Here is a 12,369-nt window from a genome sequence, read left to right on the forward strand (position 1 = left end):
GCAAGCTGCGCCTGCTCGTAGCGTTGTTGTAGGAAAAATGGCGGCACTGCTGCTGCAGGAGTTGGAAGGTTCCGAGCTATCGAAGCTATCAAAAACATTTCAAAACAAACTCGAGAAGATCCTTTCGGATCAGCAGTATGAAATAGATTCTTTGAAAGCACAACAGGAGCAATTTCGCGTTGACAGTGGTGAGATATTGCTTGGTATTTTGTTAGCTAAGATAGCGGTGCTAAGTTGTTTTGCTTTGCTCACCGTGCACGCATGTCGGTTTACAGAACAAAGTTAAAGTTAGTAATTTTGCTTTAGACATCCTAACATATTAACTTCACATCGGTAATTGTTGTATAAACGGCTTTGGGAATTTGGACCAACGCTAGGTAAAACTGCAGGTTGTCATTAACGATGATTTGATGCTAATGCTAGATTTAGCTAACCTACTGAGCTAACAGTTAATAAAGCGATAACGTAAGCAATATTACATTGGACAGTAGCGTTAGTTACGCTAAATAGCGGTTTAAGTTAGCTAAAGTAATGCTAGTCAATTAACTTTTAACGTTTCATGTTTTGCGGACCTTCTTACAGAGCAACATTTTTTTGAGAAAGTGAAACAACTTGCTCAGTGTCAGGAAGAATTTTTGTCCCAGACTCAAGAGCATCTCAAACTCAAAGACGAGTTTACCAAGCTTGGTAAGAATGAACTTTCACATATACTGTATCTTACGGATAGCTTGACTCTGCTTCTTGGTATTGACTTTCTTCAAATCGCCCATTTAGACGACGAACTTAAAAATGTGCGTGAGAAGAACAGGGAATATGAAGCCTCCCAAGAGAGGCTGTCGTCGGAGCAGGTAAGAAAAAATAAAACCAGCCATGTCAATAATCAATTTTTGACATAGTAGTATAACTTGTACATTATGTGTGATGCTACGTTTTACGGCATATGTAACAACAGTTAATAACATTTAGTAACTGCGGTAATGGCTGATGTCTACACTTCACTCAATCAACACATCTGTTCATTTTAGTGCAGCTTGTCTGTGTGTTCTGGATGTTAAGGCTTTCCTACATTTGGTGACTGTATTTTTCCTCTTTCAACACACTCCATCATCCACAAAACAATTTTAACAAGCTAAAGCACAAAGAAACCATCTATTTTTAGCGTTTTGGCAAAGTAAAGGCATGATAACAAGTCTGTGGTTCGCAAGAGGTACATTTAGGTTATTGTGTTATTCTTTGACTTGTCAATTGGCGTACATGTAAAGAAGAAGGCGTATTATGGAAATTGTTTGGAAACATGTTCATCCCTAATGAGTAGAAGAAAGAATCCAAGTTTTGAATTGACTAGTTGGTTGAAATTACTAATGGTTATATTGATGCCAGCAACATTTCAGATATTATCCATAAGTAGCACTTCATTTGTAAGCTACACCAGCAATCACTAAAGCTAAAATAATGCATTTGTTTAGACTTCACTGTCAAAAGCCAAAGAGGAACTGGAGGCAGAAAAGCGAGAACTTGTGCGAACACTGGAGAAGAGATCCTTAGAAGTGGAGCATTTAAATGGTATGGAAAGATTAATTAGTCTGGAGACATTTGTTAAAATGTTTTATTTCTACTCGTACATACTAACCGTCACTTGGACATGGCACTTGTGTTATTTCTGTTGCTCCATCAGATGACTTGAGACAACTCAATGATAAATTGGTTGAAGTCAACAGCTCTAAGATGGCACTACAAATGAAGTTGGATGAACTGGAAGCAGCTGAAGTCAACATTAAAGTGAGCTATACTGTTCTTTTTACACTGACTGAATGATCTCTTTACATCAGATCTGTTTGTAGAGAAAGTGACTTTGTAAACAGCTACTACATTCTACTGTACATGTTCTCTAATAAACAAGTAACTGAATAAAGTTGTCATGGTTTTCTATTACAGTACAAGGAGAAGCGAATGGAACAAGAGAAGGAGCTGCTGCATAGCCAAACATCTTGGCTGAAAGAGGAATTGAAGGCTAAGAGTGATGAACTGCTGTCCATGTCCCGACAGAAGGGAAACACGATCCTGGAACTGAAGTGCAACCTCGAGAACAAGGAAGATGAGGCATGTCTCTTTTTTTTGTATTTGTGCGAAGATGATTATAAAGTTGAATGACATGGTGAAAAAAGCCATGATGTCAAGTAGCAACAAATACAATGATAACAGATTTTTCATTTTGTCAAATAAAGTTAGTAATTACTCTGTGTATTTAGTAAATTTAAAAACTTTTCTCTGGCATCTACCATGGTCTTTACTTAATAAGTTTTTGCTCGTGACTTTCAGTTGAACAGACTCCAAGAACAAGTGGCCAGTTTAAAGACTTCAAACGAACACCTTCAAAAACAGAGTGAGGACATGATCAGCAAACTAAAAGAAGTATGTGTGTGGTATTTTTTTACAGCTTACGCCCAGTTTTCATCCCGTCTTGTTTTACACAGAAACAAAAATCAAATATTTAACATATACTGTATATTCCACAAAAAAACTGACACATTATGTAGCTCAGTGTTTAATCCTTGAAGTGTATGATTGGATCTTTATTCATTTTAGGCCAAGGAACAACATGCCACCATGGAGGAAAAGTTCAGAAGTGAGCTGAATGCCAACATTAAGCTTTGCAATCTATACAAGGTATGTACATGACGTGCTTTGTACCACCTAAGCATTTACTCCCATGATTGATTCCATCTTAAGTCCTTGGGGTATCACTGTATGCTAGTGCACCTCATGTCTTTCCCCTTATGTGTTTAGATGAGACTTTTAATGGCACAATTGTTGTAATTTAATTATTTGTGATAATCTTTTTTTAAATCAGAGATGTGATTCAACTTTCACTGCTAAATATGTGAACGTCAAAGTGATAAAATAAATGCTACATATTCCTTTAATCTGTGGTTTTGGTTGCTTGCTTTATACTTACAGTGAGTGGAAAGATTTGCTGTGTGTTATAGTTAAGTTCCTCTGGCGTTGTTTTGCCAACACTAACCTTGTTGTTGCGGTGGCAGGGAGCAGCAGCAGATTCTGAGGCAAAAAGTGAAGAACTGAGTCAGGCAGTAGAGGAGCTGCATAAGCTGCTGAAGGATGCTGGAGAAGGTGAGAGGCTATCACAGAATGACCACAACTACCATTCCCATTATTTAGTACTTCACTTGTTCCTAGAAGGAGAAAGTCTAAATGTGTTTAATTTGTTTAGCTTAGTGGGTTAATTGCTAATCTAGTATTCAGTATTCCCTTACGTTTGCTCTGTTTACTCCTCCTGCCAAAGCCAACAAGGCCCTTGAGGAGAAGTTACAGGAGATGAATGGTGCCACAGACAAGAGTGTTGCTGAGCTGAAGGAGAGGATCCAAAGTCTTGAGAAAGAGCTGGACAATGCCAACGAGCTTCTGTCAAGTTCTAAACTTAGAGGTCTGTTGATTCTGGTACTGTTTTTGTCTTCATCGTACTGGTATACGTTGTGGACATTTTAAAGTAAATCCACACAAAAACTTTCTTAAATTTAAAATTAGCAGATATCAAGCCTTGCAGGGGTCTACAAAATGAACATTTTATGACCTGTGATGTGTCCCCTATTTTCTGAATTCCCAGGCCCTGTCGGTACATCATCTGTCACAGAGGACCAAATGATGACAATGTCTCCAACAGCAGCTGCTATATCAAAGATAAAGCCTGGCATGAAGCTGACAGAGGTATATGCAACTGAATTTCAACATCCAAATAAGTTTTTATTAAAACCCTTTGTAGAATTTATAAGTAGATTTGAAGGAATACCTTGTGAAAATTCAGTTTTCTATTGATGAGGTTCAATGTACTGCTGCAATGGATTTCCAATATTACTTGATGTAATGCAGTCTAGACCATATTAAGTTTATGTTGGATTTTTAATTATGATGACTGCAGAGTCAAGTGACAGATTGCACCATTTTTTTATTGACTGACTTGTGGTAATTGTTCAGTGAACAGTATTGAACAAACTGAGCACATTTGCTGTGACTGCTTGTTTCCCATTTTGTTTTCATAAAAGATGTTCTCTGTATTTTCAGTTGTATACAGCATATGTGGAGAGCCAGGAGCAGCTGCAGTTGGAGCGATTGGAGAACAAGCGGGCCAACAAATACTTGGATGACATTGTGCAGGAAGTTGAGGCAAAAGCCCCTATCCTCAAACGGCAAAGGGATGAACATGAGCGCATGCAGAAGTCGGTGGCCAGTCTTTCTGCCAAGCTGGAGCAGGCTGTTAAGGTGGGTAATGCAGATATGTGTTTTCAATGGAATGGGATTTCACATTAGATTACATTTCTGTTTTTCATCTATTGTTAATTTGTTTATGTTTTGTTGGGCATTGCATGTTTAGAAGCCGATTTTATGGTTTATACAATAGCATGTTTGCGTGTTTACTTCAGGAGGTGCACCGTCTGCAGAAGGAGGCTGATGAGGCTAACAAGCGCTCCTCTGTTCTGGAAAGGGACAACCAGAGATGTGAACTGCAGCTGGGAGACATGGCTCAGCAGGTGGGTTCTCGCATATCAAATCAAGCGCTTCCTAAACTTAAGACTCGAATATACTCTGGAGCGGACGCGCACATGGACAGCTTGTGATTTGGTTGTGCGCGCTCCCTCCTGCTGCTACAGTCCAGAGTAGACAGCAAAGTCCACGAGTCCGCATGTGTCCACTGGCTGCCAGAGCTGAAGTGTGCCATAGAGAATCCAGTTACTTTTCAAAATAAAACGCCCTGTGCATACTCCTGATCATAAATCAACAACATTAAACAGGCAAAAAATAACCATTTATCTACATTACCTATTTAATCATAAAAGAAGCACAAAAATCAAGCACTGATTACCAAATCAACAATATCTTAACGTAAGCAAAATGCTCTGAACACTCCCAAAACTGGGTCACAGAACTGTTGCTGGTAGTTGCTATAGGTAGAAGCACAAAAAGGACAAAATGACAACAAGCCAGCAATGTGCTCAGCTCCTGAAATGCATCTGAGACATTAGCAGAAATGCAGCACATCATCGAGGTGAAAACAGTTGCCTGTTTATTTATTTGAAAGTGCAATAAAAATATGTTGTCCCTAAAATCAATAAATAAACGTGATCTCAATATAGATCAAAATAATCGTGATTATCATTTTGGCCATAATCATGCAGCCCTAATCCTGGTTATTTTCAGAATAATTTCTGGTCTTTCCTGTCAGGTGCGTGTGCTGCTGATTGAGCTGGAAGAGGCTCGTGGAAACCATGTGGTTCATGAAGAGGAGGTGAGCTCAGCAGACGTCAGCAGCACATCAGAGGTGATCAGCCAGCACTTGGTGACCTTCCGCAGTGTAGAGGAGCTACAGCAGCAGAACCAGCGTCTTCTGGTGGCCATCAGGGAGCTCAGTGATGCCCAGGAGAAGGAGGAATTTGAGGCGACTGGCAATAAGTACGTTAGAATGTGTGCAGATTTCTACTTTTTGTTTCTTGCAATGTGTAAGTCAGTTAACTTGCCTTTGTGTGTGATGTCACACTATCCAAATTTAGTAATTGGCAACAAAAGTGGGGGGAAACAGTGCAAGACAAGATTACCAAGCATAAAAACGCACAAAAATGGCATCTTAACCTACCTTTTATTATTAATACAACTGTTATTATAAGTAATTGTCAGTTAGGCTAACAAAAATATGGACTATTACAGGCATGGTGAACTGGAGCACAGTTTGGAGAAAGCACAGGCTGAGCTGAATTCCCTGAAGGAGCAACGCAGCCAACAGGTTAAGATGACGGAGTCCATTGTGAGGCAGAGAGACATGTACCGTGTGCTGCTGGCTCAGGCAACCGGAGTCAGCTTCCCTCAGCAAGGTAAAAGACGAGATAAACCAAGACAGGGCATCTTGTACATGCACACTTAACTGCTTCGATTATGATACCAAGCAATTTTGTAGTTTAGTTTCACTCACATAGCAAAAATTGCTCATTTTGTAACAGCAAAAATCTTTTACAGTGTTGTGGTGATTTTTCCTATTTGGCTGAATTTCAAAGTGTTTTTCCTTAAGGTACTCCACCTGAGGAGTTCTCCCTGACCTCCACCCCACGACGCTCACCTGCAGCCATTCCCACCACAGGAACGCCCAGTGCACTTGTCTCCATGGCAACAGAGTCTGCTGAAGCTTTGGAGGCAAAGGCAGCTTTGCGTCAGGTAAGTGCCACATTTTCCAGACAACATTTAAACTTTCATATGCTCAGTAATGCAGTTGCAGAGCGGTCTGTGGATCAGAAGTTATGGAGTGGTCACGCACTACACTGATAAGCTTGGTTCATTTGTTTCTGATGTCTGCCACTAGATGGCAATCCATCAATTTATTGAGAGACCTGCATTAACTTAAATTATATGCCCCAAAGATTAACTTTTTTTTTGGCTAATAATGTGAGAGAGTTAATTGTGAAGAAACAGTGCCTTTTGTTTCAGTTGTAGACCCAGGTTTTAGTGAACAGTGATGATCACTTTTTAACAATTGAATCATAAAAATGGGTTGAAGATCAGTGTAATTTGTGTGTTGTTCCCCATGAAAATGGTATTTCTCGGACAACAATATCCATAACTTGACTTGTGAAAAATTAATTAAACATGTCTGGTTGCCTCTGCAGTTGCAGGAGGTGTTCTCCACCTATAAGAAAGAGCGTGTTGAGAGCGACAAGGCACAGACTGAGCAGAATGAGCGGCTCCAAGAACAGCTGTCTGACCTCCACTCCCAGAATGCCAAAATATCCACCCAGCTGGAGTTTGCCTCCAAGAGGTAAGCACGAACAGCTTACTTTCAGAAAGTAAATACTATTCTTATGTAATCTTTAAGTAAAACTACACTTTTGCATTACTTCTTCTGGTTAACTTTACATGTACTGTAAATAATTCATAAGAGTACACAGACCACTAAAAGCTTGTCTTTTTCAACAATATTAGGTATGAGATGCTGCAGGACAATGTTGAGGCCTACAGGAAAGAGATTGCTTCCCTCAGAGAGAAAGGACAGAAAATGGCAGCTGCCACACAGAAGCATGAGCAGACTATCAACACCTTGAATGAGGATTTAAGAGCTGCCAGAGAGAAACTTGCCATGGCTGAGGTTCATCTTTCTACCTGAAATTTTGTTTTTTGTTTTCTTTGCATTTCATCAACAGTGAGAGGAATTGCAGTCGTGCTTGACTTTAATTTGTGACTGCTTCAGGAATTTTACTGTGCATTCAGACCGAATGCAAAGTGAGGGTTTGGGGTGGTACAATGACATACAAAGTCAATGCAAAGGTCCGATTTCCTGTCGGGCAGCGACACAAAGGCATAAAGTTGATAGCCTATTAGTGTTGAGATTGTCTTGACCTCACCGAAAGCAAATTGGCATGTTGTAGTTATTTTATTAATATTATACATAATATATATAATTTCTGCATCAGTTTGATCCAGTTATTGCAATTAAATAACAGCAAAATGCTTATTTGGATTCATACAGCTGTAGTAATTGCGAGTTGTGTTTATTTGCAAGATCACGTTGTGTGTAAACACTCTGCAATAGTCCAGCGATAAAACTCCATCGAGAAAAGCACCACGAGGATTAAATTTGCATTTGGCCTGAATGCACAGTTAAAGGCATGTAGACATATCTCATCCTGTCTCTTAGGGCAATGCTGAGAGCTTGCGTAAAGAGAGAGACATGCTGAAGCTGGTGGAGTCCAGGTTGAATCAGGAGAAAGAGAATATTCTGAGCCAACAACAGACCCAGAACCTGCTGCTGACCAACCTCCAGACCATTCAGGTAATCTATGTGTATGCAATTTCTCACTTAGTATCTCACACACATTACACAGTTGAAAATGATAACTTTTCTTTTAGGCCACCCTTGAGCGTTCAGAGACTGATACACGTCAGCGTCTTAACAGCCAGTTGGAGAAGCAGGAACGAGAGATTTCCCAGCTGCAGAAGAGGCTGGAGAACGAGGTGGAACAGCGCCACCTGCTAAGCAGAAACCAGGAAGTAAGATCTGTTTTCTGTTGGTATACAAGATTGCTCCACTTAAATTATGTCAGCCATAGTCATGTTCAAAGGTGTTGTGGTGTACTAATAAATCTTTACTGTGTTTACTGTGTTAAAAAGAACAATTTAAAGCACTATTTAATCTTTAAACACAGACTCACACCTCGACTCAGGAAAATGTATGTCAGAAAGAACAGTGAATTCAATATCTTGCTCACCGAATTCTCAATGTCACGCTTTTTCTCATGCACAGATCCAGTTGATGGATGCAAAGAGGCAGCTAGAGACACAGGTGGCTTTACACCAGAAGACCAAGGAGCTGCTGAATGCTGCTGAGTTGGAGCTCAACACCCTCAGGCTGCAGCAAGGCACCAGTGAAGCACGTCACATCCTGAGCTCCCCCTCCACACCCATCAGAGGTTAGCACAAACGCACACATACAGGCAGAAGCATGTAACATAACAGCACAATACACAAACCAAATGTATATTATTTTCACTGGTTGTCATTAAATCTAATGCCCTCAAAGTAAAGCAAAACAATTCCTATGTTAAAGTCATTGGAAGTCAAATAATTTATGGATTCTGGTAAAGTTGCTGTGTAATTATTGTGCACTATGCTGACCGTTTACATGCTAGTTTAAAAGTTAATAAGACACAAGTAAATTGCTCGACTTTTAAAGACTGTCCATTTTTGCCAAGTTTTTTACTTCTTTGCCTACTTTGAAAAAGAAAATATGCCTGGATGGTAAGGTCTGAGTAGCTCATGTGGCTCTAACAGTTTATATGAGAAGGGATCCAGTAAAAGAGCCAATTAAATGTCAAAGCCACACTCTTTTAAGCAAAGACTCAATAAATTTATATTTTAATTTGTACACAATCTGTCCTCCACCCCTAAAAGCACACATTATTTGTACTGTTGTCAAATTTCATCACTCACTTCTGTCACTGGTTATTCTTTCTTTCAGGCCTTCAGGGTTCAGAACAAGACAGGGAGGACATACAAGGCCGCCTGAGACTGGCTGAAACCCGGGCAGAGGAGCTGGCAGAGAGCCTCAGATCAGCCACCTCTAGCATGGAGCAGTACAGAGCCATGGCTCAGAGCCTGGAGGTGTCCCTGGACAAAGAGAAGCAGGTGCAAAACAAACTCACACTGCCTGTCAGTGTTCCACCTGTCTTAAAACTACCAACTGCACAAAAAGGCTGAAGTCTAAAATAATAAAAATGTGTGTGTGTGCAGTTATATTAGAAGCCTATAACTATTGTGTTTATATGCCTACGGTATTAATCTGATAAAAATACAAGTGAGGAATTTATGCATTTTTGTCATATTTTTTTAAATGCAATTTTTCAAAATACTGCACTTTCATTAAACCTGAGTGCTGAGGTGCACCTGCATTATACCACGTTAAATTTGACAAGTTGCATGATGCATGCTTTTTGTCATTTAAGCAAATTACATAGCTATTTTACCAGATGTTTAACATCAAAAAGGACGTGATATTTTGTGTTTGCCAGAACATAAATGTTCTTAAGTATACACATACATAAAACAAGCCCAGCAAATAATTTTTTTATTTGCAAATGACCAGGTAACAGAGCAGGCCCGCTCATCCATTGAAGTTCGTATGATGGAAGCTGAGAAGCAACACCAGAGACTGGAAGAGAAGCTACTGGAAGCAGAGAAAGGGAAACAAGACTTGGAGGAGCAGAAGAAGATAGCCGTGACCTCTCTGGAGGAACAGGTATATTAAAATCCCATATGAAGTTTTACACATATGAACTAAAATGTTGTCGATTTTCTTAAAAGGTAGCCGTTCACTACAATTTTTCCCTCGCCACATTTGACTCTCTGAGGACAGTTTTTTCAATATTAAACAAGTAAGGTGTTGTTTTGTTGTGTGTCTGTTAGATCAATACTCTAAGGAGAAGCCTCAGCTGTGCCCAGGCAGATCACCAGGCGGCGCTCCAGCGTGTGGCAGTCGCTGAAGCCCAGCAGCAGCAAGCTCTACAAGACAGCCAGGAGCAGGTAAGCAGCTAGTATCAAATTAAATGAAGAGCAATATGGCTATGATCAGTTTTTATTTATTGGGAATGTTCCAGTTAAGGCTGACACAGTCACCTGTTAATGTAATTAAAATCAGCAGCATCTGATCACCATTCTCTTCCTGTTCTCAAATATCTTTAGAGAAAGCTCCCACAGAAGTTTTTTTTTTTTAAGGAATATAATTATTCCTGTTCATTAGTGTATCTTTAGTACTGAATATTGCACAGCAAATGGACACTGCAATTACTTTTAACATGCAAAGAAAATATCAAATAATCCTTCCTATTTCCAAGGCTAAGCTTGCAGCTGAAGCACAAGATAAGTATGAGAGAGAGATGATGCTGCATGCAGCAGACGTGGAGGCCTTGCAGGCTGCTAAGGCTCAGGCCCTGCAGGCCGCTGGGCTCAAGCACCAACTGGAGGAGCGATCCCAGAGGGTCAGCGCTGAGCTACTGGAGGCCAGGGTCTCCTGGGAGGAGCAGGAAAAGATCCTCAAGGTTGGTTGTAGAGGGATTTGTTTAAAAAAAAGAAAAGACATTTTATTACACGGCCATTTGATCTGATGACATATTAAGGTGTTATTTTGGCCAAACCACTGTTGATCATTTCTTTTAAAAGAGCTTTAAATCTTAATTTCATATTCCTCATATTATAGGAGGAGATGTCCAAGATGGAGAGCCGCTACGAGGAGTTGCAGAGGCAGAACACTCTCCTACATGAGCAGATTCAGACGATGAGCAGCAAGATGGCGGACAATTTGCAACGGGCTGTAAGTGAGAGTCCCATGAACATCTCCCTGACTGAAGAGGGCAAATCTCAAGAACAAGTCCTTGAAATTCTCAGGTAATGCATATTTATCTCAAATTACACAATCTTTTCTTGTTGTAGTTGAAGAGTCTTGCAAATTCAATCTGTTTCATTAATAGATAAAAATTCCTTCTTGACTATTTTTGATATTTGTTCTCCGTTACAGGTTTGTGCGTCGGGAGAAGGAAATTTCAGAGTCTCGTTTTGAGGTTGCCCAAGGGGAGAGTTTGCGTTACCGTCTGAGAGTGGAGCATCTGGAACGAGAGCTGAAGGAGATGCAGGACAGCTTGAGTGCGGCAAAGGAGAGGATGCAGGTGTGTTTTTCTAACTGCTGATCTTACAATTACCAGTAATGTTGGTTACAACAACCACTTTTTCTTCAACTAGGTATGGTAGTAGTATGGCAGGTGTAGTGAACATACCAGCTGGCAGACTCAGAAATGTGTATGTTTTGACTTGCGTCCACAAAAACCTGTGGGTTTTCTTTTACCAGTCAATTGAATTGATTAATAGGAAGGTTGAGAATTTATTTTGTTAATTTTAATTTTTTTATTAATCTGTAGAGAAATTCTTTATACTTTCCTCTAGGAAGGTCAAGGTGAGGTCAAGAATTTTTTACTTAATGAAATAAACTAAGTAGTGAAACCAGCAAGTCTAACCTGGCCTCTGGCTCTCAAGAAAACTATATGTGACTAAAACCCCAATGCTGATCTTATTCAGGTGACAGCAAAGACCCTGGCTCAGCATGACGAGCTGATGAAGAAGACAGAAACAATGAGCATCCTGATGGAGACCAACAAGATGCTGAGAGAGGAGAAGGACAAGATGGAGCAAGAACTGCAACAAACCCAAGCTAAGGTATTGGTTGCGTTTATTTATAAAAATCTAAAAAAAAATATGCTGTGCTCCAAGGATGGGATTTTTATTGTTTGTGACCACATCACTCCAAATTTTCATTCTACTATCCTGTTCTATTTTTGAGAGTTTAACCTCCAAATCCAGAAAGTTTCAGCCTGTCGTCTGTGTGTTTCAGGTACAAAAGCTGGAGTCAGACATCATGCCACTGCAGCAAGCCAACTCTGAGCTGAGCGAGAAGAGCGGCATGCTGCAGGCAGAGAAGAAGATATTGGAAGAAGAGATCAAGCGCTGGAAAGCTCGGACCCAGGTCAGTGAAGACACTGGGGTTGGTGGGTTGCTGCTTTAAGAAAGGGGATACATCTATCATTAGAAAAGTAGATTGTATTGTTTCATTTAAATTATTATAATAAGAAAAGTGATGACCATGTTATCACTAACACTAACAGTCAACTTTTTCTGATGTTTTTCTTAGCATTTGGTGAGCCAGCAAAAAGATTCAGATCCAGAGGAGTACAAGCGTCTGCACTCTGAGAAGGAGGCACATCTGAAACGCATTCAGCAGCTCACTGAGGAGAGCACCAGACTTAAAGCAGAGGTTTCCAGGTGAGGGACTAT

At 40.1% G+C, this 12,369-nt stretch overlaps 1 protein-coding gene across 3 annotated transcripts in view; it reads left to right on the plus strand.

Annotated features, from left to right (window-relative positions):
* tprb (translocated promoter region b, nuclear basket protein) overlaps positions 1-12,369 on the plus strand; it is a 25,096-nt gene continuing 12,727 nt past the window's right edge. For 2 of the 3 annotated variants that reach the window (XM_038715376.1, XM_038715377.1), the window contains exons 1-30: positions 38-188; positions 583-687; positions 775-848; positions 1,467-1,563; positions 1,676-1,779; positions 1,936-2,100; positions 2,320-2,412; positions 2,587-2,667; positions 3,042-3,129; positions 3,302-3,442; positions 3,623-3,723; positions 4,078-4,275; positions 4,437-4,544; positions 5,237-5,463; positions 5,716-5,879; positions 6,074-6,216; positions 6,666-6,814; positions 6,979-7,141; positions 7,691-7,825; positions 7,903-8,043; positions 8,297-8,462; positions 9,011-9,177; positions 9,635-9,787; positions 9,955-10,071; positions 10,383-10,586; positions 10,745-10,932; positions 11,063-11,210; positions 11,617-11,754; positions 11,930-12,061; positions 12,227-12,357. In XM_038715376.1, the coding sequence (XP_038571304.1) occupies positions 38-188; positions 583-687; positions 775-848; positions 1,467-1,563; positions 1,676-1,779; positions 1,936-2,100; positions 2,320-2,412; positions 2,587-2,667; positions 3,042-3,129; positions 3,302-3,442; positions 3,623-3,723; positions 4,078-4,275; positions 4,437-4,544; positions 5,237-5,463; positions 5,716-5,879; positions 6,074-6,216; positions 6,666-6,814; positions 6,979-7,141; positions 7,691-7,825; positions 7,903-8,043; positions 8,297-8,462; positions 9,011-9,177; positions 9,635-9,787; positions 9,955-10,071; positions 10,383-10,586; positions 10,745-10,932; positions 11,063-11,210; positions 11,617-11,754; positions 11,930-12,061; positions 12,227-12,357 (4,172 nt within the window). Of the gene's footprint in view, positions 189-582; positions 688-774; positions 849-1,466; positions 1,564-1,675; positions 1,780-1,935; positions 2,101-2,319; positions 2,413-2,586; positions 2,668-3,041; positions 3,130-3,301; positions 3,443-3,622; positions 3,724-4,077; positions 4,276-4,436; positions 4,545-5,236; positions 5,464-5,715; positions 5,880-6,073; positions 6,217-6,665; positions 6,815-6,978; positions 7,142-7,690; positions 7,826-7,902; positions 8,044-8,296; positions 8,463-9,010; positions 9,178-9,634; positions 9,788-9,954; positions 10,072-10,382; positions 10,587-10,744; positions 10,933-11,062; positions 11,211-11,616; positions 11,755-11,929; positions 12,062-12,226; positions 12,358-12,369 lie in introns of all 3 variants that reach the window. The other variant, XM_038715375.1, reaches the window with a different exon arrangement.

The sequence above is a fragment of the Micropterus salmoides genome, unplaced genomic scaffold (genome assembly GCF_014851395.1).
Source record: "Micropterus salmoides isolate LMB-PRFRI ecotype aquatic unplaced genomic scaffold, ASM1485139v1 Ms_hic_scaffold_13, whole genome shotgun sequence".
Classification (NCBI taxonomy): domain Eukaryota; kingdom Metazoa; phylum Chordata; class Actinopteri; order Centrarchiformes; family Centrarchidae; genus Micropterus; species Micropterus salmoides.